This window comes from Chenopodium quinoa, unplaced genomic scaffold (assembly GCF_001683475.1).
Source record: "Chenopodium quinoa cultivar QQ74 unplaced genomic scaffold, ASM168347v1, whole genome shotgun sequence".
Classification (NCBI taxonomy): Eukaryota; Viridiplantae; Streptophyta; class Magnoliopsida; order Caryophyllales; family Amaranthaceae; genus Chenopodium; species Chenopodium quinoa.
The window spans coordinates 364,404-391,545 of record NW_018743199.1 but is presented as its reverse complement, the minus strand read 5'-3'; the positions used below and the strand labels follow the sequence as shown (position 1 = coordinate 391,545).

Below are 27,142 nucleotides of genomic sequence, written 5' to 3'. Positions count from 1 at the left end.
AACTTGTTCTCATAGACTAAACTGAGCTGAGTTAAACTGAAATGAATATTTTATAAGAGAAGGAAATTATGAGTTGAACTGAGCTGAGCTAAACTGAAATGAATATTTTATAAGAGAAGGAAATTAGGAGCTGAACTGAACTGAGCTAAGATAAGCTGAATTTCAACGTATAAGAACAAACCCTTAGCATTCGTAGTATACCAACCAAACATGAATTGTAATCCAAGTAGCAGAATCAAAATGGTCTTTGGCGTGGAGCTAACCATTCCATAACATCCAAATTTTACATCCACAATCTAGTAATATGGCTGCCCTACTTTCCCAAGGCAAGGCACCATGTTCACTAGATCCACTTGGCTAAAACTCCAAAAGCTACAAAGCCAACAAGTTGAGCCTAGGATAAGTCAAAGTGGTCCATTAGGTGGTCAAACAACCTGTAGTATGAGCCCCAAGCTATCTTGAGTTCATTACTCAAGCTAGGTTCTGATCTACTCCGTAGATTCATTAATACATTGCCAAATGACAAATCAATTGTGTCAAACACATTTCTTTTTATTGATAATGACTAGATTAAATTATCACCCCACAATATATTTCTCGCGTTTTAACAACCATAATAAGACTCGCCTCACTTGACTCAACCCAACCTAATTAGACTCGACACGTTTATGAAAATCAATTCCAAACCCAAAATCAAGTCGAACAAGCATGAATCCAAATTATCCAATTCAAACCCGATTCGACCGGCCCGACAAACACCCCTACTATGATCACCAAACCTAAATCCTAGCCGGGCAACCCGAGTCAACAGGGGTGAAGATCCAATTTCCTAAAAATGCAAATACCACCATAATTAAAAACAAAGTTTCCTTGATTAACAAAAATAATGCTCCTAGGGAGTTGGAATAGTAACTTTTAGCAACAAAATTAAGGGCATCTCTGCCACCCTTTTAGGCATCCCTATAACTTTCTCTCTCACTCCCACGTTCATCCATATGCTCAACCGCAAATCTCTTAATCACCAAGTCATTACGTATCACTAATTTCACCCTAATTACACTTTTAATCAATTAATCACCCATTAATTAAACTACTTTATTAACTGTATAATCACTTGTACTTGATCATCAACCAGATTTGCGGCTTCAAAAAATAAAGCTGAAAAATTTGTAATCAACATATTAATACACATTAATTCAAATATGCTAATTGCAAAACCCAGAAACAGAATTATAAACAGAGCAAGATTAATCAAGAAACAGAGTAACAGAACAACACAAATTGCTTCGAATAGATTCTAGAAGGTTTTTTCCTTCAATCTTTAATTTTCTGGGATTTGTTTTTTTTTTGGGGGGATATTACAACTTGCAATTGAACCCAATAAAAGTCCTATTTTATGGAAAACAAAGTTAAAAAAAAAAAAAAATAGATCTGTACAGTATATGATCTTAGAACCCTAATAATTCCTCTTCTTCCTCGGACGCCAACAAAAGTGTGATTAAAGCGCAAAATCAAAATCTTGAATTGGGTATTTTTAATCATCTAAAAATCTATCTCGAAGAAAGAAAGAGAGAAAAAAGAACCTAATTTTAAAAAGAGAGAAAAGATGAAGAAAAAAAGAAAAATTCCTTCTTTTTGGATTCTCTTTCTAAAAAAAGATTTATTTTTTTATACAAAAACTCTCTAATCTTTCTCCTTAATCAAGAATCAGCTTAATCTCTCCAACAAAGGAGCATAACAACACACCTCCGCATGATATAGAACCTTGCTCTCTGTTCTTTAACAAGACTCGCACATTTTCTCGAGAACGCACACCTTCTGTTCGACGAATTGCCTGAAAGAAACGACGATGAATTTGAAGAAGATTTGGAACTCCCGACGCTTCTTCTACTGCCATCTTTCTTCGATAACTTCCATTTTTCGTCGAAATATAACGCCGGTGTTGTTGTTGAAGATGAGGTCGATGTTGTTGTTGTTGGAGAAAATGCAGTTTCTGATGCCATCGTTATTGGCAGAAGAAATTGAAGGTTTTTAATGGGGGTTTTGATAAATTTGAAGAATTGGGTATTTTTGATTGCAGAGTGAAAAACGAGGAGATAGAAAGAGAGATTGAAGAAGATGATTATGATGAGAGAGAGGATTTGGAAAAGAAGATGGGGTCTGCTATTTATTTACAGGTTGGGAGAGAGAAGGGGTGACAGATGAGTGTGGCAGTGGGTATCACCTGGGCCTCCGTTTTGCTTCGATAAGCCCACTTTCCTTTTTTTTTTATGAAAAATAAAGAATATTTGCAATAATTTGACTTTTATACGGAGTAGGTTATACGAAGTATTATACGAGTACTAAATTTCTTAAATAAATATAGTTTGAATACTTTAGGAAATTTTTAGACATTTGAATATTAGGGTTTGTTTTCATTGACTGAAATCAGCTGAGCTGAACTGAAATGAATATTTTATAAGATAAGGAAATTAAGAGATGAACTGTACTGAATTGAACTAAATTGAATTTCAACGTATGATAACAGGCCCCAATCCATAGTGTTGAGGAATTGAGGAAAGGGAGTGATAAATCTTTAAATCAAAATAAAGGAGTACAATTGCTATTCAATTTATCATACTTTGATTTTCTGGATTAAAGTTTTTGAAAGAACTTACTATAAGAAAAAAAATATCCTTTAAAAAAACGGTTATAAAAAAATGACATCATCAATAGTTAGAAAGCGACACGTATACAGTTTTGAGGAGAAATGAAGTCAGCAATGTTTTGTTTTAGTACGAGTAATAATAATAATAAGTTAATAGATACTCGTAATTCAAATTTTTCATATTTATTTAAACGCTGATTATTTGATGATCTATGTGAGTATTTAATACATAGTACAAAACATAAGCCCTATTCTTTTGAGCTTATAATAAAGACACAACAGAGCAAGAGAATGGAGCCATAGTCAAACGAAATTTTGTTAAATTTATCTTAAGGGGTTGTTTGGTTACACAAAGAAAATGGAGGAAGTCAAAAATCATGGGAATTTAAAAATGGGTGAGTTGTTTGGTTGACACTAAAAAGTGAAAATGAGGGAATTGCAAATTCATGGGAATTGTGACTTCCCACAAAACATGGGAAGTTGATTACCCAACCCCCCCTAGGTAAGTCAAAATTCCCATGATTTGCAACTTTCCAAATGTCAACCAAACAATTTTAAGCAATTCCCATGGATTTGATGTAGGAATTTAATTCCCATGAAATACAAATTCCTATGGGAAGTAAATTCCCATATCAACCAAACGACATCTAATATATTTTATTATCATGACAAATTTTTATATGTGGCTAGCCATAATGAGGATTACTTCGTTAGTATTATAAAGGTTAATCGGATTACTTCATACTGTTATATGGATTACTTGTTCCATCATATGGTTTTTACTACGTTAATATTAGAGTTCAGAGGTTACTCGTTCAGTGTCAAAGAAATTACTTTGTCAGTATTATAGAACTACTCGATCAACTTACTTTTCGTTTTACAACCGGCCACACACTACACACAGGACGGGTTGTATTATTATGTAATGGTTTGACTTTTACATGAAATATTATTTGTTTGCTTGCTATACAAAGGAGTATACATAATCGTGCAATACATAATCGTATAAATTTGTCATGAAATACACTTGGGGCATGTTCTATTCAGATTATTTTCAGTTGCAATAAGTTCAGTTCAGTTCAAATTTTAATTCATTCTCTCATAAAAAAAACCAGTTCACTTTAATTCAGCTCCAATCAGTCTAATTCAGCTCAATCAGATATCGTATATAAGATACTCCATAATATTTTGTTACTGTTACAATTTTGGTAACCTAGCTTAGCAAGTGTAGCAATGCTCAAATTGTTAATTTTGTTTTTTTTAAAGATAATTATTTGAAAATTAATATTGTAATGGTATAGTGAATTCCCAAGGCACACGTCATGTTTGGATGGAAGTGAGGTGATACATTGAAAATTGGAGAGGAATGGAGGAAATAGGAGTTCCGCATTTTGTGATGAAAATTCTTAGGTGGTTTGGATTTACTGCCTTAATTTTCGTATTTACTTGGTTAAAGATAATTTTAAGATTGATTGTCCCCTATCTTTTTCACAATTTTAAGAGTTTTAAATAAGATAAATAAAAATAATTTTTGAGTTTTGTTAAACATGCACTCATAGTTGGACTTGTTCTCTAATTTGTGGATAAAATAGGAGAAATTATAGGAAACTTTACGTTTTAGCAAAATAGTTGGACTTGTTCTCTAATTTGTGGATAAAGTAGGAGGAATTATAGGAAGTACTCGGTAGAAAATTTCACGTTATTATTACAATTTTTTTTTTTTTTAGGAAAATGTTTTTATTAGTGTTCGTTATTTAATTAAGTTGAGATTCGCTCTTGAGTTTTGTTAAGCAGGTAGTTAGACTCGTTCTCTAATTTGCGGATAAAATAGGAGAAATTATAGGAAATAGGAAATTTCACGTGATTAATTAAGAGTGCTATTCATTGAGTTGAAAGATTTGTCCTTGAGTTTTGTTAAGCCAGTAGTTAGAATTATTCTCTTATTTGCGGATAAAGTAGGAGAAATTATAGGAAGTAGGAAAAGAGTTTTATTAACCAAGTACATAGTTAGACTAGCTTGTTTTCTAATTTGCGGATAAAGCTTGAGAAATTATAGGAAGTAGTGAATGACACAGTCGAATAAATGGATAAATGTGGCAATTTGAAAGGACTTTGGACCTGTTCATGTTTATTGAATTGAACTTAATTAATTGGAGTTGAAGTGAAGTAAACTAAAATGGATATTTTATGAGAGAAGGAAATTAGGAGGTGAGCTGAACTGAAATTAAGCTAAAGTGAATAGATCTTTTATCATTTTTATTTTATCTTACAAACAAAGGTAGGGTATCATTGTTAACAAAGTCATAAAAGTTAAGGATTTATATAATGATAAATTTGAAAATAATAAGAGTGAACTTACATGTTAACAAGCATGACTATTAAAATTGTGACAATTATTCTAAAACGGGCAAAACTCGTATTTTGGTGGTGGGTAGAAGGGGTAGTAGCATATATAAATAAAATAGCTGTAAAATGAAAGAATGCAGTCCCTGAAGTGGGGGAGAGGTATGCAGATGGCAGACTGGAAAACTGGAACAGAAGCAGCATATTAATATGTGTATGTGTATGTGTATGTGTATGTAAATGTAAATGTAAATTGGTAATGAAAAAAGAGGGACTTCATTCATAAAGGCTATTTGTATTTCCCTGTTTGGCATCACATGATCTAATGCAGTATCACAATATGGAGATCAACATGGAGAATAACGTGATTCTTTCTAACGTTTTTTTTTTCCCAATCAAATCTTCATGTCAATCTTAATTATTATTGTCATTATTTTTTGGCATTCTAGTTTATTTTTAAAAATAATGTGTTGTAGGTGAATTATTGTTTTGTATGGTATGATTGAAATTTCGAGCACTCCTTCACGCCAAAAAATAAAGGGTAAATATTGGTTAAATATGGAGCTTGTCTTTATGTTATGGAATCTGAATAATAAACATAAGCTAAAGAATGCTTACTTCATTGTTTACTTTTAATAATAGGGCACACTTTAGTTGACATTTTAAAAAAAAACCTTGTACTTCGTATTTTGATCACATTTATTAGCAACACTGTCTAATGAGTTTACGTCCGCAATAAATCAACTCAAATACGAACTACTGTGTATAAGAAGAAGAAAAAAAAATGTTATGATTTCAAAAAAAAATGTTATTTAGAGGTTTTATCACTTGAATACTTTACCTATTTTTGCCTCCAAAACATTATCAAACATACATGCATGGTGGTCTCCATAGGACCCGTTTGGTGAATAAAAAGGATAATTTGAGCTAATCTCATTAGATTCAATCACCCCATCACTAAAGATCGAAAGTGGTATGGTTAGTGCATTTAAAGTGGTATGGTTAGTGCATTTAAAATAATGGTCACCGTTTATGATTTCTTAGACCATTTATCAACATATATAAAATCTACTAACAAACTTTTTAAATTAAATAAGAATATTACCAAAGGAAAAGAAAAAAAAAACAAGTTTTTACAATTTTTACGTGTATGAAAACAAGTGTGGGTAAATCAGTCCTTGTGAGATTTCTCCGTATGTTTTGATGGAAATTTGTCTGCTTTTTAATATAATTGGGTTCCGATTGTTTTAAAAAAATAATAATATAATAAAGTTATAAACGTTTTAAAACATGTCTTAAAGACTATAAAAATTCAAATAACGAGACAAAAAAATAGAGAGAGGGAGTAAATAGATCAAAAATAGAGGAAAAGTAGAACTAAGATCTGTGAAGTTTTCAAGTGAAGCGAAGATGCAAATGTGGATCATACGCATGTGTTTCATTGAGTTTCAAATGAAATTAATTCCCAATCAAATGTTTTTGACCCAAAAACTACACATAATTATAAATGTTACTCATAAAATATTGGTCAATAATATCAGATCTTATGTAATTAGTGCTTTAGACATTAAAAATCCACGAGTTGGCCCACGAGTTGCTTTCATTAAGTCAAGATATGCTATTATAGTCTATAAGTTATATGCACCACCCTATCCATTATCTTCTTAATGCAATTGTTATTATTGATCAGTTATGCTCAAGAATTCAAGAAAGTATATAAAATGACTTAAATATTTGATATGCTTCGTATATTACTTGTGCATTTGTGCTCCTTTACATTTGATGATGAAGTGTTAACTTAAGAATGTGTCATACCTAAAGACTTTTAGGATCAAACAAAACTCTTGTTTAAATTAAACTTTTCTCCACTTTGCAATGATTAGAAAATTAATTAATCAACCAGCTCTCATTTCTTTTGAAATTCCACCTTGTACTGTCCTCGGATATTTTATCAAAATAAGTGATAGAGTATAAAACAAATTGTTAGAGGACCAACTAATTAATTCCACTTTAAAGGAGGGGTGGATGAGATTCGAACCTGTGACATTTGTGTCATGCTGGCTCTGTTACCATGTTAGAGGACAAACTCAACCAAAAGCTTAAACTGATGGTTGATGCCCAGGAATATGTTTTATATACTCTATCACAAATTTCTGGGCAAACTTGTAAAGTAAACTCTCTCTCTCTTCATCTCTTGATTTGCGGATGCAGTCCATACTCTTATTTAACAATGAAAGAACTTGATAATTTTTATACGCCAACAAACAAGCACTTAGGGCATGTTCTAATAAACTGAAATCAGCTGAATTGAACTGAACTAAGCTAAACTGAACTGAATTCGTGACATCTTTATTAGTTTCCCAAGTTCAAGAACTTGAGAAGAGAGGATGAAAATCAGAAAATGGTAGCTACAAAAAATGAATGCATTTGTCTTGGAAAAATGAAATGACTAACCATAACAAACATGACATTTCTATCACACGCTTTTTACATCATTTCATCCATAATAATGGTAGACTAGACATTTTCAGTTAGCAAAGTTGATAGCTGTTGCAAATCTGTTGGGTTTAAATTGAGGAAGTCTCCTGCAATAATCTTTCTCATTGGCCATACAAATATAAAGTTGAATGAAGGATCATAATATATAAGTATATCAAATATCATACGCTACACTGTTGGATTGGTAATTCTGTTTCAATTTTTTTTTTTTATTTCTGCTGTTAATACGGAGTAATAATAACGTATGTAACGTGATGATATGATATGTTTATATCTTCAATATATCATAGAGTTATATCATAGGGATCATAAAATCAAGTAACCATGATATATAGGTTTCACTGTTTACAAGAAGGATTTTAAAGTAGTACTTTTATCAGGAGATTTTTTTTTTCTCCTTGGTATTTGTTTGATATCTCAATATTGAATATTGATGACATCTTCCATCATTATACGTGGATGTCCATTGTCCAAGCTTCTTGAATACGTGACTTGTGCTTCTGTAAGGTGAGCAACCGCATAGAGTTTTCGGATGAAAAGGTCTCAATATTGATATTTTCATGGTATATAAAGAGAAAATGATCAGTAATAATTTAATTATTAATTTTATCACAAAATAAATAAATGAATTAAAGTCCCAATTTTATATAATTGCACTAATGTCAAAAAAAAAATATAATTGCACTGATCGAGCCACTGAAACATTGTCATCCTACCCGACGCGAATCAATTTCACTTTCTAGGAAGGATAAATGAGAATTGAACTCGTGACCTCTATGCCATGTTGGGTTCGATAGCATGTTAGAGGACTAACTCGACGTACTAACAAATTAAGGTGATGGTTGAGGTCCAGGAATGTATTTTTATTCTCTATCAAAAAATGTAATCACAAATCAATTAAATACTAGAAATATGATTGATTGCTGTTAGAGATATCGGAAAATATTGTGTGATATATTTTACGTAGATATCATTCAGAGAATAATATATTTAGGATATTTATATTAAGATATTATTTTGAGAATATATCTTTAGGGTTTATGGTTATGGTGGTATATCTTTTAGGAATATTGTTTCCTATTTTAAGTTCGTAGGTTTTGTATAAATACTCAATCTATTGATGAATAATAATCAAGCTATTCATTATCTCTTCTCCCTAATTTGTCAATTGCAAATACTAGAAAAATATGATTGATTGCAAATTTGCTATCAATTTTTACATTTTATGTTCACTGTCTATAAACGTTACTCTGTATAATTTATCATTTGAATTTTGAATACAGTAGTCTTTCAAATTTTGCCGCATTTACATTAACTGTTTTTTCAAATAAAATGAAGATAGTTGATTCTTTGATTACTACTTGTATAATTAATCGATACTTTAGGTGGTAATTCAGTTAGTTTTCTAGGTTTTTTTTTTTTTTTTTTTTTTTTTGGACGGGACACGAGCTAGCAATTTTATTAATCTTCAATCGCTCAATAAGAAAAAAGAAAGTTATTCTTAAAATAATTGGGTTGTTGGACTGGTAGCTAACAGCAACAACAAGCCATCCATGAAATATATCTGTAACGATTTTGCCGAATATATAACTTTTTACTGCATGGTTATTAATTTTTGTAATCAATTTTAGTAGTGAATTTTAATTTCTTAAATAGTACGTCGGCAAAATTTATACAGGTAGTTTTTTACTTCCCAAAAAAAGGTGTAACAATGATGAAATGATCTTGTGGGATGTGATAGTACCCTTACTTAGCCTCGCTTTATCCAAACTGAGCTCTCATGAGTCATGACTTGGATGATACGTACCTTTTTTTTTTTTTTTTTTTTTTTTTTTTTTCTGATTTTATCCACCAAATTATTTTATGTATGTGGAATTAAAGTGGGTTCACATTTATGTAATTTCAGTTCAGTTCAGCTCTAATCAGTTCAGTTTCTAATTTCCCTTTCTCATAAAATATTCATTTCAAAGTTCAGTTCCAATCAGTTCAGTAAATATTAATAGACCTTTATTCCCCTTACTTCCAAGCAAATGGAGTTGGTAGGGCTCGAATTCATAAGCTCAAAATTACAAGCAAATGGAGTTGGTAAGGCTCGAACTCATAACCTCAAAATTACAAGGTGAGTTCCCCACCAATTCTACGTCTCCACCCTTTGTGATTTTGTTAATTAAGTTATTTGAGCCACAAGCAGCATGCACGATGCATAGGCTTACCCTATCTGATCTCATATATATTACGGAGTACAATATTGAATTACATCCCAAATTTATCATGCTTAATTTTTCTTTTTTTTTTTTTATTTTTATTTTATTTTTATGAATGTCATACAAAGTATATGCTTAATTTACTTAGAGATCAATAGAACCATTTTTATTTGTATTGTACTAAAGAGTGCTAGGAAAATATTCATTTAATACACCTACCTAACTAAAATCAATATAATACTACAATCCACGTATTTGTAAATAATGTCAACCAAAAATCAATACTCATTTTATGAATGATAGGAGTCATCTTTACTGGATAAAGAAAATAAATTACAATCCGTCATCCAAGCTAGTATAATGTTCATAGTAGAGCAATATGAATGAATCGGAATATAATCTACAAATGTTGATTAAATATTGTAGGAAAAGCGTGTCAAAATACAATACCATACGTGTCCAAGATAGATTTCCATGTACATATAATTAAACAAATATACGTAGTATTTTGTATGTTATATAATGTACTTCAAATTGTTGGCTGATTTATTAATTAATTTATCAGCCAAAGTTTGACATGTGAACAATTTATTTCGCCAGTTTATTTATTTTGATGGTATAAATTTGGATCTAATGTGAAACAAAATTCCTAGTCACATTATTTGGTCTTAAAGACCACTAGTATATATTCACATAAAATAAACTTTTTATGTTCTGACATTTTAATTTTTTTAACTTGTAAGACTACTATTATCAAATACGAAGTATTAGGCTTGTTTTAATGGGTATGGTATTCCTTACCAAGAGCAGGATTCCTACCACTATACCAATCATTCAATCAACAATTTCAAATAAAAAACAAACCTTTTATTTCATTTTAAGATAGATGCATGACATGTCTAATACATGAATGGAAATTTCTTAAATAAAATTGAAGACTGACTAATAGAGTACATCTCAAATTCAGGCTGATTTAATACACCTCGTACAAGTAAAAATGAGAGATAACTCAAATGGTTAGAACTCTCCTCCCGATTTCATGTGATCTTGAGATCGATTTTCATCACTCGCCCCTGTGACTCTCTAAATAGAAAAATAAATAAATAAATCTCATACAAGTAATAAATTTTTATGATTCGTGTTACACATACACTTAAGATACATTCCTTTTCAAACTCGGAAATTATGTAAGCAACTTGCGAAAACTTGATACTATCATGATATAAATGACACAAAATGGTACTAAACAATGTCACAATCAAATAAATGAAAGTTACATAAAAATAAGATATGAAGGCTATCTTTATGAAAAACAAGAATGATAAGATCACTAAGATGCCAACGTTAGGAGGTGGTGGAGTGAGGAGGAAAAAGGATAAATAAAATACTACGTAATTAGTAAATCTGAGAGCTGGACCAGAAAACTGGAGTCCTCAAAACTTAGAAAGTTGTGGGCCTTAGTGGGCCTCAAAATGGGTTTTCATCCTCTGAGGATCCGCATCGATATATTACTAGTCGCTTTCCTTGTTCTTGGCTCACACGTGCCGGTTGCCTTCATGTTTGGACTTCGGGAAATTGGTGGGTCCTCTTTTATTTGTTCGTGTGTGTCACCATGTGTGATGCTATCATTAAGTATAGTGTTTAATGGAGTTGGAGATTTTTTATGTGGTTTGTATAGTGTGTGATACTATTGAATATTAAGTTGGAGTACTTAAATTTCAATTAATGTACATTTATTTATTTTTTCTAAATGAGTCACATGTGTATTATAAGGAGAGGGGATTCAAATCTGTAATTTATTATAAGTAAACCCTAAATTTAGGCCATAGATTTAAATCTCATGGATTTTCTTTTCAATATTAAAAACAAATAAGTTGGGAGTAAACATGGTTATTAATCGCCACCTGAATTTAGGTCTAAGACCTTTAATTAAGACCTTGGCAGTTAACCAAGCATTTTGTAAGATGAAATTGGTTGGAAACTCATACTCCGTATTGTAACTTTAAGGTCACACGTTCAAGTCCTATGCTCCCTAGTTATAAACTACTCTGAATATTTGCATGGGAATAGGGGATCTCCTTACCTCTTCTATTAATAAGTGTTGACATGCGAAATCGGGCTGACTTAACCTGTTAAAGATGTTGACTCAGTAGGGTCATTCATCTCACCAATTGGTTATGAGTGCAGGCGTGCATCAGTGTCTAGGGCTGCACTTATTAGAGATGATTGCGTGTTCTATCCTCCACAACTAGGGGTGAACTAAAATTTTAGAAAATCAAAATTAGAATTGGTGGGTCCGGAAATGGAATTAGACCCGGTGGTTACAATTATGAGTAATAATTTAAGCACTCGGTTGCAACCGGTTTCAATTCCAATTCTCAATTATTTGGAACTGGAACTAGTTGGATACTCGATTACCCAATATATATTTCTGATTAAACCAACTCCAATTTCTAAATTTTAGGATCTAATTGTATCAATTTCAATTCCGATTGCAAATTTCAAGACCCGATCTCAACTAGTTCTGGATCCTAAAATTTTAGCCGAGTACCTAATTTGTTCACCCCAAGTCCCCAACTCACAACAACAATTAGTAGGTAATGAAACTTGACCGCCCGTAATTGAACCCCGAAAACATTTGTCCAAAGGGTGAAGTGGTAAACCGAGTTAAAAAAAAAAAAAAAAAAAACTTGGCCGTTAGATTGAAAAAACTATTTCGCGCCACATACTTCACCGACCCCCGATAATTTCATCCTTCAAGCTTCCGCGGAACTCGAGGAGAGGGAATTAATAGACGGCGAGAGACGATTCTGTCGGAAACCCTAATATCTTCAACATTGTTCTCCGGCAACGCGCGTCGCAATTTGCCATGTTTGATTTTCTCTCTCATCTGCTGTTCAATCTATGATTATACGTATTAATTAGTTCCAGATTGTTGCATTTTTTTGATTTTTCTTCTGCAATTCAATTTTATTTTTCCCGCCCAAATTTATATAATTTGGATTTTTTTGTTCTTCAATTTTTTTCATCAGAATTTCAAATTTGTCGCTGAATGATAGCAGATGCTGCGAGGTTTTCCGTATTTGAAGCCTCTCTTACTGTCAGTCTTCTTTTCTTCATCTTAATTTTCTCTCTCCTCCCCAAAACAATTTATCAATTTCTTCCTGAATTGGGATTTCCTTAAACCCTAACCCTAATTTTAATTTTGCAAGGCGACCTTCAATTCGTCATAACAGTGTCAAATTTCAGCAGAATGATTCAATTACAGCAACGAAAATGGAGAATGGTACTTCCAAGAAAGCAGAGACCCAATCAAGAGGTGCTTTGGTGGTATTAGGACTGGATCGAAGTGGAAAGAGCTCTCAGTGTAGTGAGCTTCTTTCTCACTTGAAATTTCTTGGGTATCCAGTTGAGTTATGGCGGTATCCTGATCGAAACACCGCCGTTGGACAGATGATTTCGGCTTATCTTTCCAATCAATCTAATTTGGATGATCATACCATTCATCTCCTATTTAGTGCTAATCGATGGGAGAAAAGGTTGTTCTTTTTTTTTTTTTCTAAGTTTGATTTATAATTTACTCTGGCATTATTTGTTGGGTGTAGATTTCTAATTGTTTGATGTTTATGTCTAGCATAATTTGATCTCTTTCCATGTTGATTTTGGTTAGGCAAGTTCCAATTGGGCTATTATTGTTCATATTATTATTATGTTTACTTCTCTTTGCAATGATTTTGCCATTATATGCATAACTGGTTTTGATTATACTCATTTGGGATTGTGGAAGTATTGTGAACTACAATTCTTCTAGATAGAGATGTTTTGAATTTAGATTTATTAGGTTAAGTCTTAAAGGCGGCATGCCTTGTGTTTCCCTCAAAGACTATCCTCGCAAATTTTGAATTGGAATTGTCAATGTTATTATGCTATTTTGTATAGATTAATGTTACTATGAACATTTTGTACGGACTAATTTTACTACGCTATTTATCACTGGCAGATTTTGCATGATTCAGTTGGCATTTCTCTTAGTACATGCTAATGTTCAGGTATTCCCTTGGAATATAGGAAATTTTGTTATTGAATTATGGGGACTTTAGCTTATACTAGTACATGCTTACTTTTGTTTGTAGATGATGTTTGTTCTGCATGTATGAGGTATAATAGTATTATGAAAGAACAAATCAATCCCATTTACTGAAATTGGAACAGCATATTGAAGAAAGTTTTATATTCCTTATATTGAGGCTTTTTGGATGTTGCTATCAAAATTGGTACGAACAATTGCTATGTGATTTGGATTCATAAGACTATAGGGACAGAATTCCAAAACATTGATTGAATTTTATTGCTGCATGCATCTTGTTCACGGAGTGTTTGTTTGCTGACTTGCCTTTTATAATTGTAGATCATTGATGGAAGATAAGCTGAAAGCTGGGATCACTCTCATTGTTGATCGTTATTCCTACTCTGGGGTGGCTTTCTCGTCTGCCAAAGGCCTTGATTTTGATTGGTATAAGGTAAATTTGTTGTAATGTTGTTACCATTCTGTGTTTAGTGACAGATTAATTTTCTATATAGTGATAGAAAAGTGAAGTCTGTAACTGCAAGCCAATAAAATATTGGAGGTGATCTGAAGTGGAAGAAATGGCTGGGAATGTAAGAATCTTTTTAGCAAATAAGGCTTAGCTGTTTTTTCTGAGCACATTATGTAGCTTAATTTTATTGTAATTTGTAGCAATGAAGTTCTGTAAAGTACTTCATAAAGGGAAAGCATGACTTATTCGAGGAAGAGATAATATTGCAACTGAAAACCTATCCTAAATTGAGAGTGATGAGTGCTGACTACATGCTTTAGTTATTCCAAGTGTTCCAACTCTTTCCAATCAGCCAAACTACTAGTATGTCTAATTTACATGTAATGTGATTGTTTTGCTCTTTTCACAGGCACCCGAGAGGGGATTGCTGGCTCCTGACACGGTCTTATACCTTGATATATCACCAGAGGTATATTTTCAGAAATCAAGCTTTTGAATTTGGAACTTATTTGAACAACATGGTTTGTTAGCTAGGCCTGACAGGATTTCTGTCTTTAGATCCATGCAGAAATTATGAAATGGATGTATGACACTTTCTTTTCTCATATTGATTTATGGCATGCACCATTTGTTTGGTGAGCATTGAGACACAGGGCTGTTAAATATCATTTTAGATTCTTAGTTATTTCATATAGCTTCCCCGGACTTATGCCAGATACAGCTACAAGTATATTACTCCTCGTCTTATCACACTTCTCAATTACAAGAAGGTGATACAAGTTACAACCAATATAGTTACCTGAACAAATATTAAGGGCTTTTTCTTTGTTCTATCTGTAATACTACCAGTTCCATTCCACCAAATCTTTTAATGTCAGGTCAAAGTGACAGTATATCCTACTATAGTGAAAACTATTTTCAATTTGCAGAAAGCTGCTGAAAGAGGTGGCTATGGTGATGAAAGATATGAGCGTCTTGACTTCCAGGAGAAGGTCAGAGTAAAATATCAGGCTCTTTATGATGCTTCATGGAAGGTATTTTTTCTTTCATATATTTCGTATGCTTTTCTCACTTTTGTGATATTTGTCACTTGACATATTTTTCTATTTCTTACACACTTTTTGGCATGCAACATATAACGTTTGTCATTTTGCCGTGGTAATTACTTTTGAGTTTTGACAGTAGTACTCCGTAAAATTATCTTCAATCATGTATTATGAAGGTATCTCTCTGATAATCTAATTGCATAATAATAAAAACTATAAAAAGTTGATTTATGACTAATATATTGTAGCCAATCCAACAATAATTAACATAATACCCCGTTATATTTATTTTAATGTATTAGTAAAAATAATATCAAGTCAAATATTATACTTGTATATCATTAGTTTCTGAATTCGAATCTTTTTATTTATACTACGTATATCTAATCTTGACATGTCTTTCAACTATGGAGTACTCCGTAGTTTCTATGAGCTTGTTGCTTTGCCATTCTAGTTTTGCCTTTTACATCAAACTCTAAATACAGAGTAAATGTCATAAAGTTACTAAAACATTGCAAATGGTAATAGGTTGTTGATGCCTGCTTGCCAATGGAAGAAGTCCAGAAGATTCTCAGAGAATATGTGCTTGAGTGTGTCGCAGCATGCCAAAATGGAAAGCCTCTCTCCCACCTTTGGTTAAAATAGCCCTTTGCTTGTTGGATTTTGTCCAGGCCCTATGCTTTATGCTTGTGTGTTGGAGTCGATTTTATTTATTGATTTACTCCCTCAATCCTGTAAAGAATGGTCATTGTAAAATTTTAGGGTTCAAATTTTAAAACTTTGATTATAAATTTTCACTAATGTATAAAAAATTATAGCCGGGGATCGTGTTAAATTCATTTCAATATCTACTTAAGATATTAAATTTTTATAATTGTACACGTATTAGGTGTATTTGTGGTTTAAGAGTATCTTCAAAACTTTAAAAAGTCAAATGAGACAATCTTTTTAGGAACAGAAAGAATACTCATTATTTATCAATTTAACATTGTTTTAGTTATAGCACCATCTTCTAAACTTCAAGTTGAGGTGTTTTCGCCTTCTCTTAGAGCTCTTTGAGAAGTTTAAGTATATTGAGATTATTGACCAAGTGCAGATGTTCAAGGGCGGATTATAATACTGTTGTACTCCATAATTTGTATACAATTCATCCAAATTTATGACTATATCATTTGACCAAGTGCTGATGTTTGAGGGTGGATTGTATACTCTGTTTTACTCCGTATACAAGACTCATAAATTCATCCAAATATTTACTCAACTTACAGATTATTTGAAGACAACTTTTCTGGATGTTGATGAAGGGGACAGAGAAAGAGCTCAAATGTGGCAAGCCTTTTTCTATGTATGGCTTCTCCCTTGGATACAAACATTGATGTGGACTTGCTCCAAAAATGTTTAGCGGTTTACCCACATTTAGATCAAGTTGTTTAGGTGGCAATTGGGTCATTCAGATTGGATCACCTGGAACGGGTATTTTCCATGTAAACTCATTTGGATTAGGTCGAGTTGCAATGGGTCATCTTCGCTTCTTTTGCCAATATATTGCAAGTACTAGAAGCATTGATTATTAGTCGGTTCAGATTAGGTCAAATGATTTTGAGCTGGGTAATAGACTAATAAATATGAGTTAGTTTTGCTAGGTCGATAAAACTTTAAGAAGACTAATATAAGTTTAGTATATATTCCGGTTAAAATACCTTAATATATAAAATTAAGGTAATGTTTTATTCACCGTATTTCCACTTAATTTGGAAAATTCAAAACAAGTTCAAAGTAATTTTGATAATGGTTAATGTTTCCGATTAGATAGTTAACAACTTAATACTTCCCAAGTTAAAGCAAATTACATTATGTGCATGAATCAATCACCAGCGGTTCAGCACTCAGGAAACACAAATTGGGGCAACCGGCGGTTGTAACGACTTTGCTGCCTCTAATGTAAAATTGTAAACTCCTCGAAAGTCGAAGCATGGGGGATTTTAATTTATGTACTCGTACATGATAATCAATTAATCATATCCACAATTATCCCATTTAAACTAGTCACATTCATGAATTAACATGATCTATTTGCCACAAAATCATTATAGTTAAAGGGTTTTTTCTCTTTGAATTGAAATTTTCAAATGGAACAAACGTTAAATAAACGGAGAAAATAATTAATTAATTGTCAAAAACAACAATTCAAACAAAAATTTGGGTTATGACACTGATAAGATCAAGTGGATGTTCTTAATAATATTCTTTTCTATTGATAATTGTAGCATTATGTATAGTGTGTAAGTTGACTAAGATCTTCACTAATCAACTACACCATCATCTACGTTTCTTCTATCACCAATTCACCATCAAATAATAAAATATACAAGTAGTATATTAAAAAAATTATAATTAAAAAATAATAATAATAAAATATAAATTCTGTCGTTATTCAGTCGAGGTTTTATACTGTTTTGACCGTTAACTCCGGTACTAAATTATTACAATGTCTCATGTATGTGGCACTACATCACTAGATTCTCTACTACTTGTAGCTTATTACTCCGTATCTATTAGGAGAGCTTTTAGGTAGTGTTACATTAATCTATGGGACCTAGAATATAGGCTGGTAGAATGTGCCGCATGTTATAGGGTTAGTTATTATCACTCTTTATACTCCTAAGTTATTCTGATGATTTCAAGATAAATGTTTAGTAGTATATGATCCTATGCAATGTACTAGTACAAAGTAACAAAAATCACCATACATGATTGAACTCTCTTAAACTACTTGTATTATTTTAGTAGATGGTTAGTTTGATTTTGGTGAGAAGCAAACAGGCAATGAACTAAGTAGTAATAGGCAATAGTGCCGATAGTATGCAATTGATTGGGGTACATAATTATGGAAATTTTCGATTTTGGTTGTAACGAGGTCGAATGATTGAATTAATCAAAAAGAGGTTGAAGATTGAAATTAGTCAATAAAGAGGTCGAATGATCAAATTAGTCTAGACAGAGGTTGAATGATCGAATTAATTAGTTATAAATAAAAAATGTCTAAATCATACGCCATAATCTGAATTAAAAACTCTTTATAAGGATTATTGGATGGAGGTCTATCAAGGTCAATGGCAATATGAGAGATAATCAACTTGTACATAAGTCAAGCCTTGTCTCATTTAAAAGTCATACCGCAATAAAATTAATTAGACAACAAACTTTAAATGTTACTCCATAGTTCGACATTAGACAATATTTCTCTCACACACTAAAACTTGTCAAGATTGATTACTTGATTTTTCAATGATCAATTCACATATTAGGGATATTACTGCCTCAAAATCACTAACCGTCTTTTCAACGATATATATACTTAAGATTGATCGTTTAAACAATAGTATAAAGATTAACTTGCATTGTCATTTAATGTATGTTCTCAAGGAAAAATATTAATCTAATTCTACTTATTAGAGCTAAAACAGTTAATACATGTGCTTTCATGTGAAAAGACGACGCAATTTTAGCTCAAAGGTACCATTCCCTACCAGACCGGTCAATAATAAACGGTCCAAGCCGCAAACACAACCAATTTTTTTTACTTGATTCGTATTTGTTTTTGTGTGCCGAAATACTACCAACTTTGGTCAAAATCCGTGAACGAGTGAAGAATCTTTTTACTAAAATTAAATAGAGTAACACACTAACATTATAAGGACTAATTAGCAAGAAACATTATACATTTACATTAAATAGGGCAGCCAACGCGCGCTAGCCTTTGCAACTTAATTTACTTGTCTTGTATTTGCACTTCACATGAATGAATAAAAGACTGGCAAAAGAATATACTACCTCTGGTTCAATTTACTAGCAACAAAAGATTATTTTATGTCTCACAAATAATACCCCTTTGTTGCGAGTACATTGAACCGGAGGTAGTATTTCTATTGTTTAGGCATTGTTTGTTTGTAGTCGTGCTAAGTTGAATGTTATGTGTGAAATATCTCGTATATTGAAAAAAATCTTTATTTTACTATTTGTATATGGTGATTCTGTTAATTGAAATACTATGTAGAGTCACTGTAGAATATAATTCTTAGGTTTTTCAATGATAATGCAGAAAATGAACAAATGTTAGAATTGTTGTTTGTTTATTTTCGCAGTGTTGATATTAGCATTACTTAATTGTGGTGGTACAATACGAAATAGAGAAAGAATCATCAATGATGAAACCGAAACGACCAATTCCTAATCCACCACAGAGGCTAACAATATTAAGCAACTGCTATATATTGGTATTGTCATTTTTTTTTTGCCACAATTTGATTTGGGAATTTTGGGAAGGTGGCCGGTGAGCAAAGATGTGGAATTTAGTACTTGGAATGGCAATGATAGTGTGGAGGGAGAAAGTTAAAAGCTTTAAAGAGATGGAGCCATGGAGAGGAGGAGAGAAAGCTCAAATGTGTAAGGAAATGTAGACGGGTAACAACAATTTGAAGTTGGACTGTTGGAGTACAAAATTACAAATAAGGGTACAAAGGTAAAATACATTTTGAAGGGTTAATAGGGGTACAAAGGTAAAAATAATATTTTTGAAGGGTATAAAAGTCCGTGCACTATTCATAAGAACAACTTTCTACTTTTTATAAGGTAGGGAAAAGTGTAATGTATAATGTAATTCATATCATGTAATGTGAATCGTAGAGTGGAAACTCGTAAAAGAGTGAAGAATCTTCAACTAAAAATGAATAGTCACATTATAATCATCGAGAAGCATTATACTTTTATGTTAAAAAGTATTAAGGCCTGTTCTCATACGTTGAAATTCAATTCAGTTCAATTCAGTTCAGCTCAGTTCAGTTCGTTTCATTTCAGCTCCTAATTTCCTTCTCTTATGAAATATTCATTCATTTCAGTTCAGTTTAGTTCAGTCATTGAGAACAGGCACTTACTCCAATTGTAATATGTTATATTGTTATGTAATGTACTCCGTATCATGTAATATGAATTCGTAGAATGGTAAATGATGTACTCAAAATTAAGATTATGGTTGAATTTTATCTACATCTTTGTCATTGTATATACACGCTAGAAAAAGATTAGTACTCCATATCGTAATTTGATAATACATATTTTTTTACAAAAAATAACAATGGTGACAAGATTTACCGCTAGTTGTATTTGAAAATTTTAAATTAATTCCTTATTTCTAAGCGAGAGGATTTTGGAGGTAGTAAGGTATGTATTGATATTGAAGACTGTATATCATTCTTGTAATGCAAATCGGAGAAGTTATTACCAAGCTATCTAGGGAGCCATCATTCTTTGGACGGTGTCTCATGTAGATAAGGGTGAGCCATAGCTCACAGTCGAGTCAGCGATAGCTCGGATGCTCCTATAATTGCGGGCTGCGGCAAAGGGCAAGGTATAGATGCAATCTATTAAAAATATTTTATCATTTCAATCTCTTTTATAGTCCTTTCTCTCTTTAACATGAAATCTATTTTCGATTCCACATTGTACTTTTATTAAAATAAACTAATCACTCACTTATCCACATGCATAATATAATAAAGTCTCGAAAAATTTTGTGTAAATGCAAAAAAAAAAAAAAAAAAAAAAAAAAAAAAAAAAGTTGAGCTCCTTACTTTGTAGACTCTGGGCCACGAATCTTTAGTGCAGTTGACATGAATCATGGTGAATTAAACTGTGGGCCATATCAACAACTGAAGGTACAGAATGTCCACAGTTATAAGGCTTTTTATTTTGCTGTTCATTTACTACTATATGGGCCACTTCAATATCTTGATTCCTTTCTCGGCCCATATACCTAGCAAAATTACACACTTATACAGTTTTTTTTTTTCTTTTTTTTTTTTTGGGAATGGACTTACACAGTTACACTAAGGAATGATCAACTGTTTTTCTTTATTTAGTGAACACGAATGACAAGCCCCAATGACTAACTAAGTAACTAGTTCACGAGCTATTTGACATAGGCTAGTCTCGTGGATTGTTAATAACTACTTCATTGTATGGAGTGGACTTGTATTAAAATATATACACTCAAAATTTTAAAAGTAATCCCTTCATATCGTATTAATGTTCTTATTTATTTATTTATTTATTTATTTTTAATTTAATAAAGGCACTTAAGAAAAACACATGTTTTCGCGACTTTAATCTTTGCCCCTTTTTGAAAATTTAACCCTCCAAATTATTCATGCCCATTTACTTGTATATTTTTTTACTTTTTCCCCATTTGTCTTATTCTTCCGACGAACTACTATCAATCTTTTTTTTTTTCCTTCCCCTTTGGAGAGAGGGCAGCAAGTAACTAAGTAAGGTTGTTAGTGAAATTTTGAGTTTAACAAGTTCTAGCTTTAAGTCTTTAACGTTGGATGAGGTGAATTGGGATGAACTTCAAACAAATAGAGCTATAACCTAACTATGCTTAATTCTTTATTATTGGATTATTGCACACCCTTTGACACATGAATTAGTGTATTAGGTACGTGTTCAAAAGTTGCCTCAATATGATGCAACAAATCATGGTGATACACATTTTACTAAGACAAAAGGCATGGGATCGGAGATGAGGGGAATGAAACCAAGTTGGTCCGATCACTTGATCGTGGTAGTTAGGTGACCTAGATTAGGTAATGGAATCACCGAATCATGGTTACAATCGACAGGGACCTGATCTGGTTCAATTTAGCCAAGTTATCCCAGCAATAATCTACAACGACTACTAGTATATTTCACCATAAGATATATAATAATTATTATATAGAGATCGCAGTTACAAAGAATGCATTGGCAAAGAGAATCATAAATTCATAGTAGTAAAATTGATTGTAAATTGGATACAGCTTGATTAATGGGCCATGTCTAGTTTATTTTTTGGTCTACTATGTATTATTGCTTTGCCCTTAATGTTTAGGAAAAAAAGAGCATACATATTTATTACCAAGTTGAGAATGTTTTATAGAGTTTTAGGGGTCTAATTATGGTTATTTTATCTTATCATCACCTTTAAATCCTTCAATCACCAAATCAAATTTACCTATTTATAAACCAACATAGATATGCTAAGATATATGACTAGATGACCGTGACATAAAACATTATAAAGAAATTGCATGAATGTTTGCATTATTAAGTTGAATTATAATTGAAATATTGGTGTTAAATCATCTTTCTTGGCAATATAAAGTGTAACTTTTTATTTTATTTTATTAAAGTGTACTGTACAGTCATTGTGAAGTTACTAAAGAAAGATTTAAGGTAACATATATAGTTACAATTCACTAATTTCCCCTTTTTACCATAGTTTTTTAAAGCATTTTTAGATTTCAATTCTATGATACAATGATTTGTTTACTCCTTTTTGTTACATGTCTGTTGATTTTTATTGCATGGTTTTCTTAATCGTGTTCGTCATTCTGTGGGCAAGATAATTTTTGTAAAGAAAATCAGGATGCTTTTTTTAAAAAAACACACTTAGTATCATTTTATTAGAAGCAATTTCTTGTAGAAATCTTGATATGTATGATAATTACAAGAATGTAAGGTGACGTATTGTGGATGTCAATTAATTTAGCCGATTAAAATCCTTAATTATCCAATGCCGCCAAAATTAAATCATGTCAGCAAAAACACATTCTTTATTTTCTTTGTGAACATAGTTCATTACAAACTTTCAATATTTTGCTTTGATGCTTGAAATTATACTCCGTAACTTATTACAATACAATGCAAAACCATGAATCTATACTGATATATTAAAAGGCGTTACTAAGGGCCTGTTTACATTAATTGAATTAGCTAGGAGCTGAACTGAACTAAACTGGTTGGAGCTGCGCTAAACTGAATTGAAATTAAGTAAATGTGAATAGGCCCTAAGAAAGTGTATGTGTCACGTAGACCCTTTCACCTATGAGAATAAGGAGATTCAAATACCCAACCTCTTATAAGAAATGTAGTTATTTAACCATCTAAGTCAATTAACAATAATTGTATTATAATTTTGAAAAATAAATGCTCCTTTCGTCTCTAAATTACATTCTTACTTTCTTCTATTATGTGAAGAATAAATGTTAGAAATAGGAATGTAATTTAGGGACGGAGGTAGTACAAAGACTGATTAAAAAAGGAAAAAAAAGACACCAAAAATATTAAATACATTTAATTACAAAGTTTGATTAAAGTAGCTATTTGGTGCAACGCCCGGGCTACACACTAACACACTAGTTGAAATTAATTATTACTCGTAATGTCAATTACCACTAACTCAATTATCTAGCGAACATATCTACATTTGGAGTCAAATCAAATAATTAAATCCCTAATCAAACATTATTAAACTGTTTATTTGTTGGTGAGACATTAGTATATGAGTGTTTTAAGTGTTAACATAAATTTGCCAAATTATGTTAGACAAAATAAAGGGTTGCATGCGCATGATCGATATTTTAGCATAAATAACAAGAGGTTGCATCACTGTCAATTCTTCTAGCTAGAATCTAACAGTGAATCAGTGATTACTCCTCAAAAGAAAAAGGAGATGAAATAATAATGGAATCGATGTAACCATTGCATTTTAACTAATTAAAATGTAATGATTAAAAGTTTCTTTGATATGCATTTTAACATGTAAATTTGTAAAGCAAGATTTTATTATCAAAATTAGAAACAAGGTAAGTTTACCTTGACAAACATCATTTTGGAAGATGACTAATCATTTATATATACCAATATAAATCAAAGGGTCTTGAGCTTTAATCAACTATAATCTCACTACAACAAAATAAAGCAAAGGTAACAATGCAAAATCAAAGGCAACAATTTTGAAAGCTTAGGTAAAATGATACATAAGGCAACACTTTAACAAAGTCAACAAATGAAAAATGTTGCCATCTAAGAAGATAATTCAAAAAGTTGGTAGGGCTCATATATATATATATATATATATATATATATATATATATATATATATATATATATATATATATATGGCAACATAGATATTAATGTTACATTTTTCAAACAATATTTTTGTTATTGTTATCTTTTCATGCAACAATTATTATATTTGTTGTCTTAGACAAGAAAAAGATAACACTTTAAGCGACTGTTGCCTTATATAGTCTAGAGCAACACTTTTTTTTTTTCTGTTACTTTAGTTCAAGGTAACAAATAAGTATTGTTGCGTTAGATTATTAAGAGTAACATTTCTGTAAGTGTTGCAATCTTAAGTGTTGTCTATTCTCATTTTTTTTTGTAGTGTCTTAATAATTAAGCTTATGGTTGAGTCGGTAATTTGACATGGTATCAATAATAAACGTGACAACAAGGTTACGTGTTAAGACCACCATGTCATATATATGTGTTCAAAATGAGACGCACCATTCTCATTCAGGCCGGGTACCAATTTCTTTTTATTGCTATGGATCTTGGATTTATGGATGTTGCGGAGGTTTTGAGCTATGCAATATGACAATTTTCTATGTTCAATCAATTGTACATTATACAGCATACAACCAAAGCTATTTCGTATTTGTTAGCATATGAGTTACACCGTAGATACTTATATATATCAAAGGCATTCTTAAGTTTGCATTCAATTCTATTGAAAATTTAACCTTGAGATGACCCTTTTCTTGTCAAAAAAAAAAAAAAAAAAAAAAAAAGAGATGACCCTTTTCGAGCAAAAATGGAATTAGTACTACAGCTGAAGTGTAAATTGTGAAGCAAAAATAGAGTATAGCTAATTAAAGATTTACTTTAATAAAAAAAAAAAGTAACCTAAAGTCTAACTAAACTACTAAAGTAAGATATGTTAATATTACTGTTACCATCCTATCTCACATGCCATCTAGAAAAAGAATGAATCTCCGACTCTCTTTTATTCAATTCCTTCCAGAGTTTGCATTATAGTCTGTCTTAATTAATTTATTGTAAGTTTTCTCAAATATATGTACTCAGGTTAAAAATGTTAAAATTAGTCTAAATTAAAATATGAAGTATATGATCAATCGTCCAAATGAGCTTAATTAAACACGAATAGCCAAATATGAGATCAAAATTATGGATGTAAGCAGTGTCCATGGAAAAATCAGTATGCCTTTTTGAATGTATTTGTTTTGATGAATTGGACTAAATTATATTCTTATTGAGAGAAAAATTCCTTAACTTTTGTATACCTTTCTCATAATAATAATAGTAAAAAAATTATCTAAAAGCGTAGACAGAAAATTTCTCAATATTTTTTTGATGGGTATATAAAGAAGAATTCATATTGGTGCAACTTCATAATCTATTGCAATAGAGGTACGCATATACTTTTTTTTTTTTATAGTTGATGTCGTTTGACTTTTACACTATTCACACAACACGCTTTGACTTGTTTGTGTGGTTTATAAATACAATAAACATATTCGTGTGGGAATATTTTATTAATATCTACTTTTAATAATTTTACAATGTTAATAATTAGATATATTAATCATTAAAAATATGCGTTGATATTTGACAAGCGTGATAATCGAAAGGTGCCAACTAAAAACAATAAAGAAAGTATATATATTTTAAATTCTTTGTAGGCAATGCAATGATTATATGAAGGGATGAAAAAATAGTAACACACTTGGTAACTGGTGTAACTCTTTAACTAGATTGTTAAAAAAAAAAAAAAATATTTTTTTTTTTTTAAAAAAAAAGCCTTTTTTTTAAAGAAAAAAAAAGGCCTTTTTTCATAGTAAACAAAATAATTTATAAAGTTCAATCTGATTACCCAACTCCTTTTTATTCTTTTTTAAATAAGAAAAAAAAAGAAGCGGGGTACGTATGATATTCCGTAAACAGTCAAAGATAACGACCTGTTCTCTTACGTTGAAATTCAGTTCAGTTCAGTTCAGCTCCTAATTTACTTCTCTTATAAAATATTCAGCTTAATTCAGTTTAGCTCAATTCAGTTCAGTTCAGTTCAGTTCAGTTCAGTCAATGAGAACATGCCCTAAGTATTTAGTTGCATTTTCTTATATGGAGTTTTTTACATACCTTGTTCGGGAATATTTTCATAGTTCATCACATAAATTTTACAGTTTGAGGATTTGGGTTTCAAAATAACCAAAGCCAAGCAGCGATTTTAGTAACATCCACTATGATGCACTTCTTATGCATAAAAGTATAAAACACAAAGTAGGTACATTATACACATAATTACTGTTTATAGCAAATTCATTTATTTGGCCAATTGCACGGCGTTGTCATTTCACATGCGAGCAATTAAGTAAATAATAATGGGGGTTATTATAATGATCATATGAGGTTACATACTTAGGGCCTATTCATATTTACTGAATTGAGTTGAACTAAACTGAATTGAGTTGAAATGAATATCTTATGAGAGAAAGAAATTAGAAGCTGAACTAAACTTATTGGAGCTAAACTGAATTGAACTGAAATTAAGCTGAAGTGAATAGACCCTTACACTAATGGATGAAAGGTGTGGAAAAATAGAGTTTTTTTACAAATAAGTGGTGTTATTATTTTAATATTCAAATTAAAAGAAAAAAAATATAGAGGTAGGTACTTGATCGAATAAATTGATGGAGTTCTAATTATGTAATTTTGCTCGTATAATAAATTGAGGTTACCTTATATATGGAAAATTAAGGTTATTTATATAAATAATTAAAGTTACTCATATTTACAAATACTGGTTACCATGTGGGTCATCAATTTGGCCAAAAACTTACTGATTATTTAATTTGATGGTGCTTATATATATTTTTTTTTGAAATAATTTGATGGTGCTTATATTATTTCATGAAAATAATAATAATAATAATAATAATAATAAATATAATATAATATTGT

The 27,142-nt window shown here is 31.2% G+C and overlaps 2 protein-coding genes across 2 annotated transcripts; one reads left to right on the top strand and one right to left on the bottom strand.

The window, feature by feature from the left end:
• Positions 1-1,247: 1,247 nt before the first annotated feature.
• On the bottom strand, positions 1,248-2,293 carry LOC110733307. Its single transcript, XM_021913321.1, has one exon. It carries the CDS (start codon positions 2,001-2,003, stop codon positions 1,713-1,715), a length of 291 nt encoding a protein of 96 aa, XP_021769013.1. The 5' UTR covers positions 2,004-2,293; the 3' UTR covers positions 1,248-1,712.
• Positions 2,294-12,056: 9,763 nt separating this feature from the next.
• On the top strand, positions 12,057-16,096 carry LOC110733252 (thymidylate kinase-like). Its single transcript, XM_021913267.1, has 7 exons — positions 12,057-12,564; positions 12,726-12,793; positions 12,906-13,232; positions 14,102-14,213; positions 14,641-14,700; positions 15,161-15,265; positions 15,806-16,096. The coding sequence occupies exons 2-7, from the start codon at positions 12,756-12,758 to the stop codon at positions 15,920-15,922; spliced, it is 759 nt and encodes a 252-aa protein (XP_021768959.1). The 5' UTR covers positions 12,057-12,564; positions 12,726-12,755; the 3' UTR covers positions 15,923-16,096.
• Positions 16,097-27,142: the final 11,046 nt, after the last annotated feature.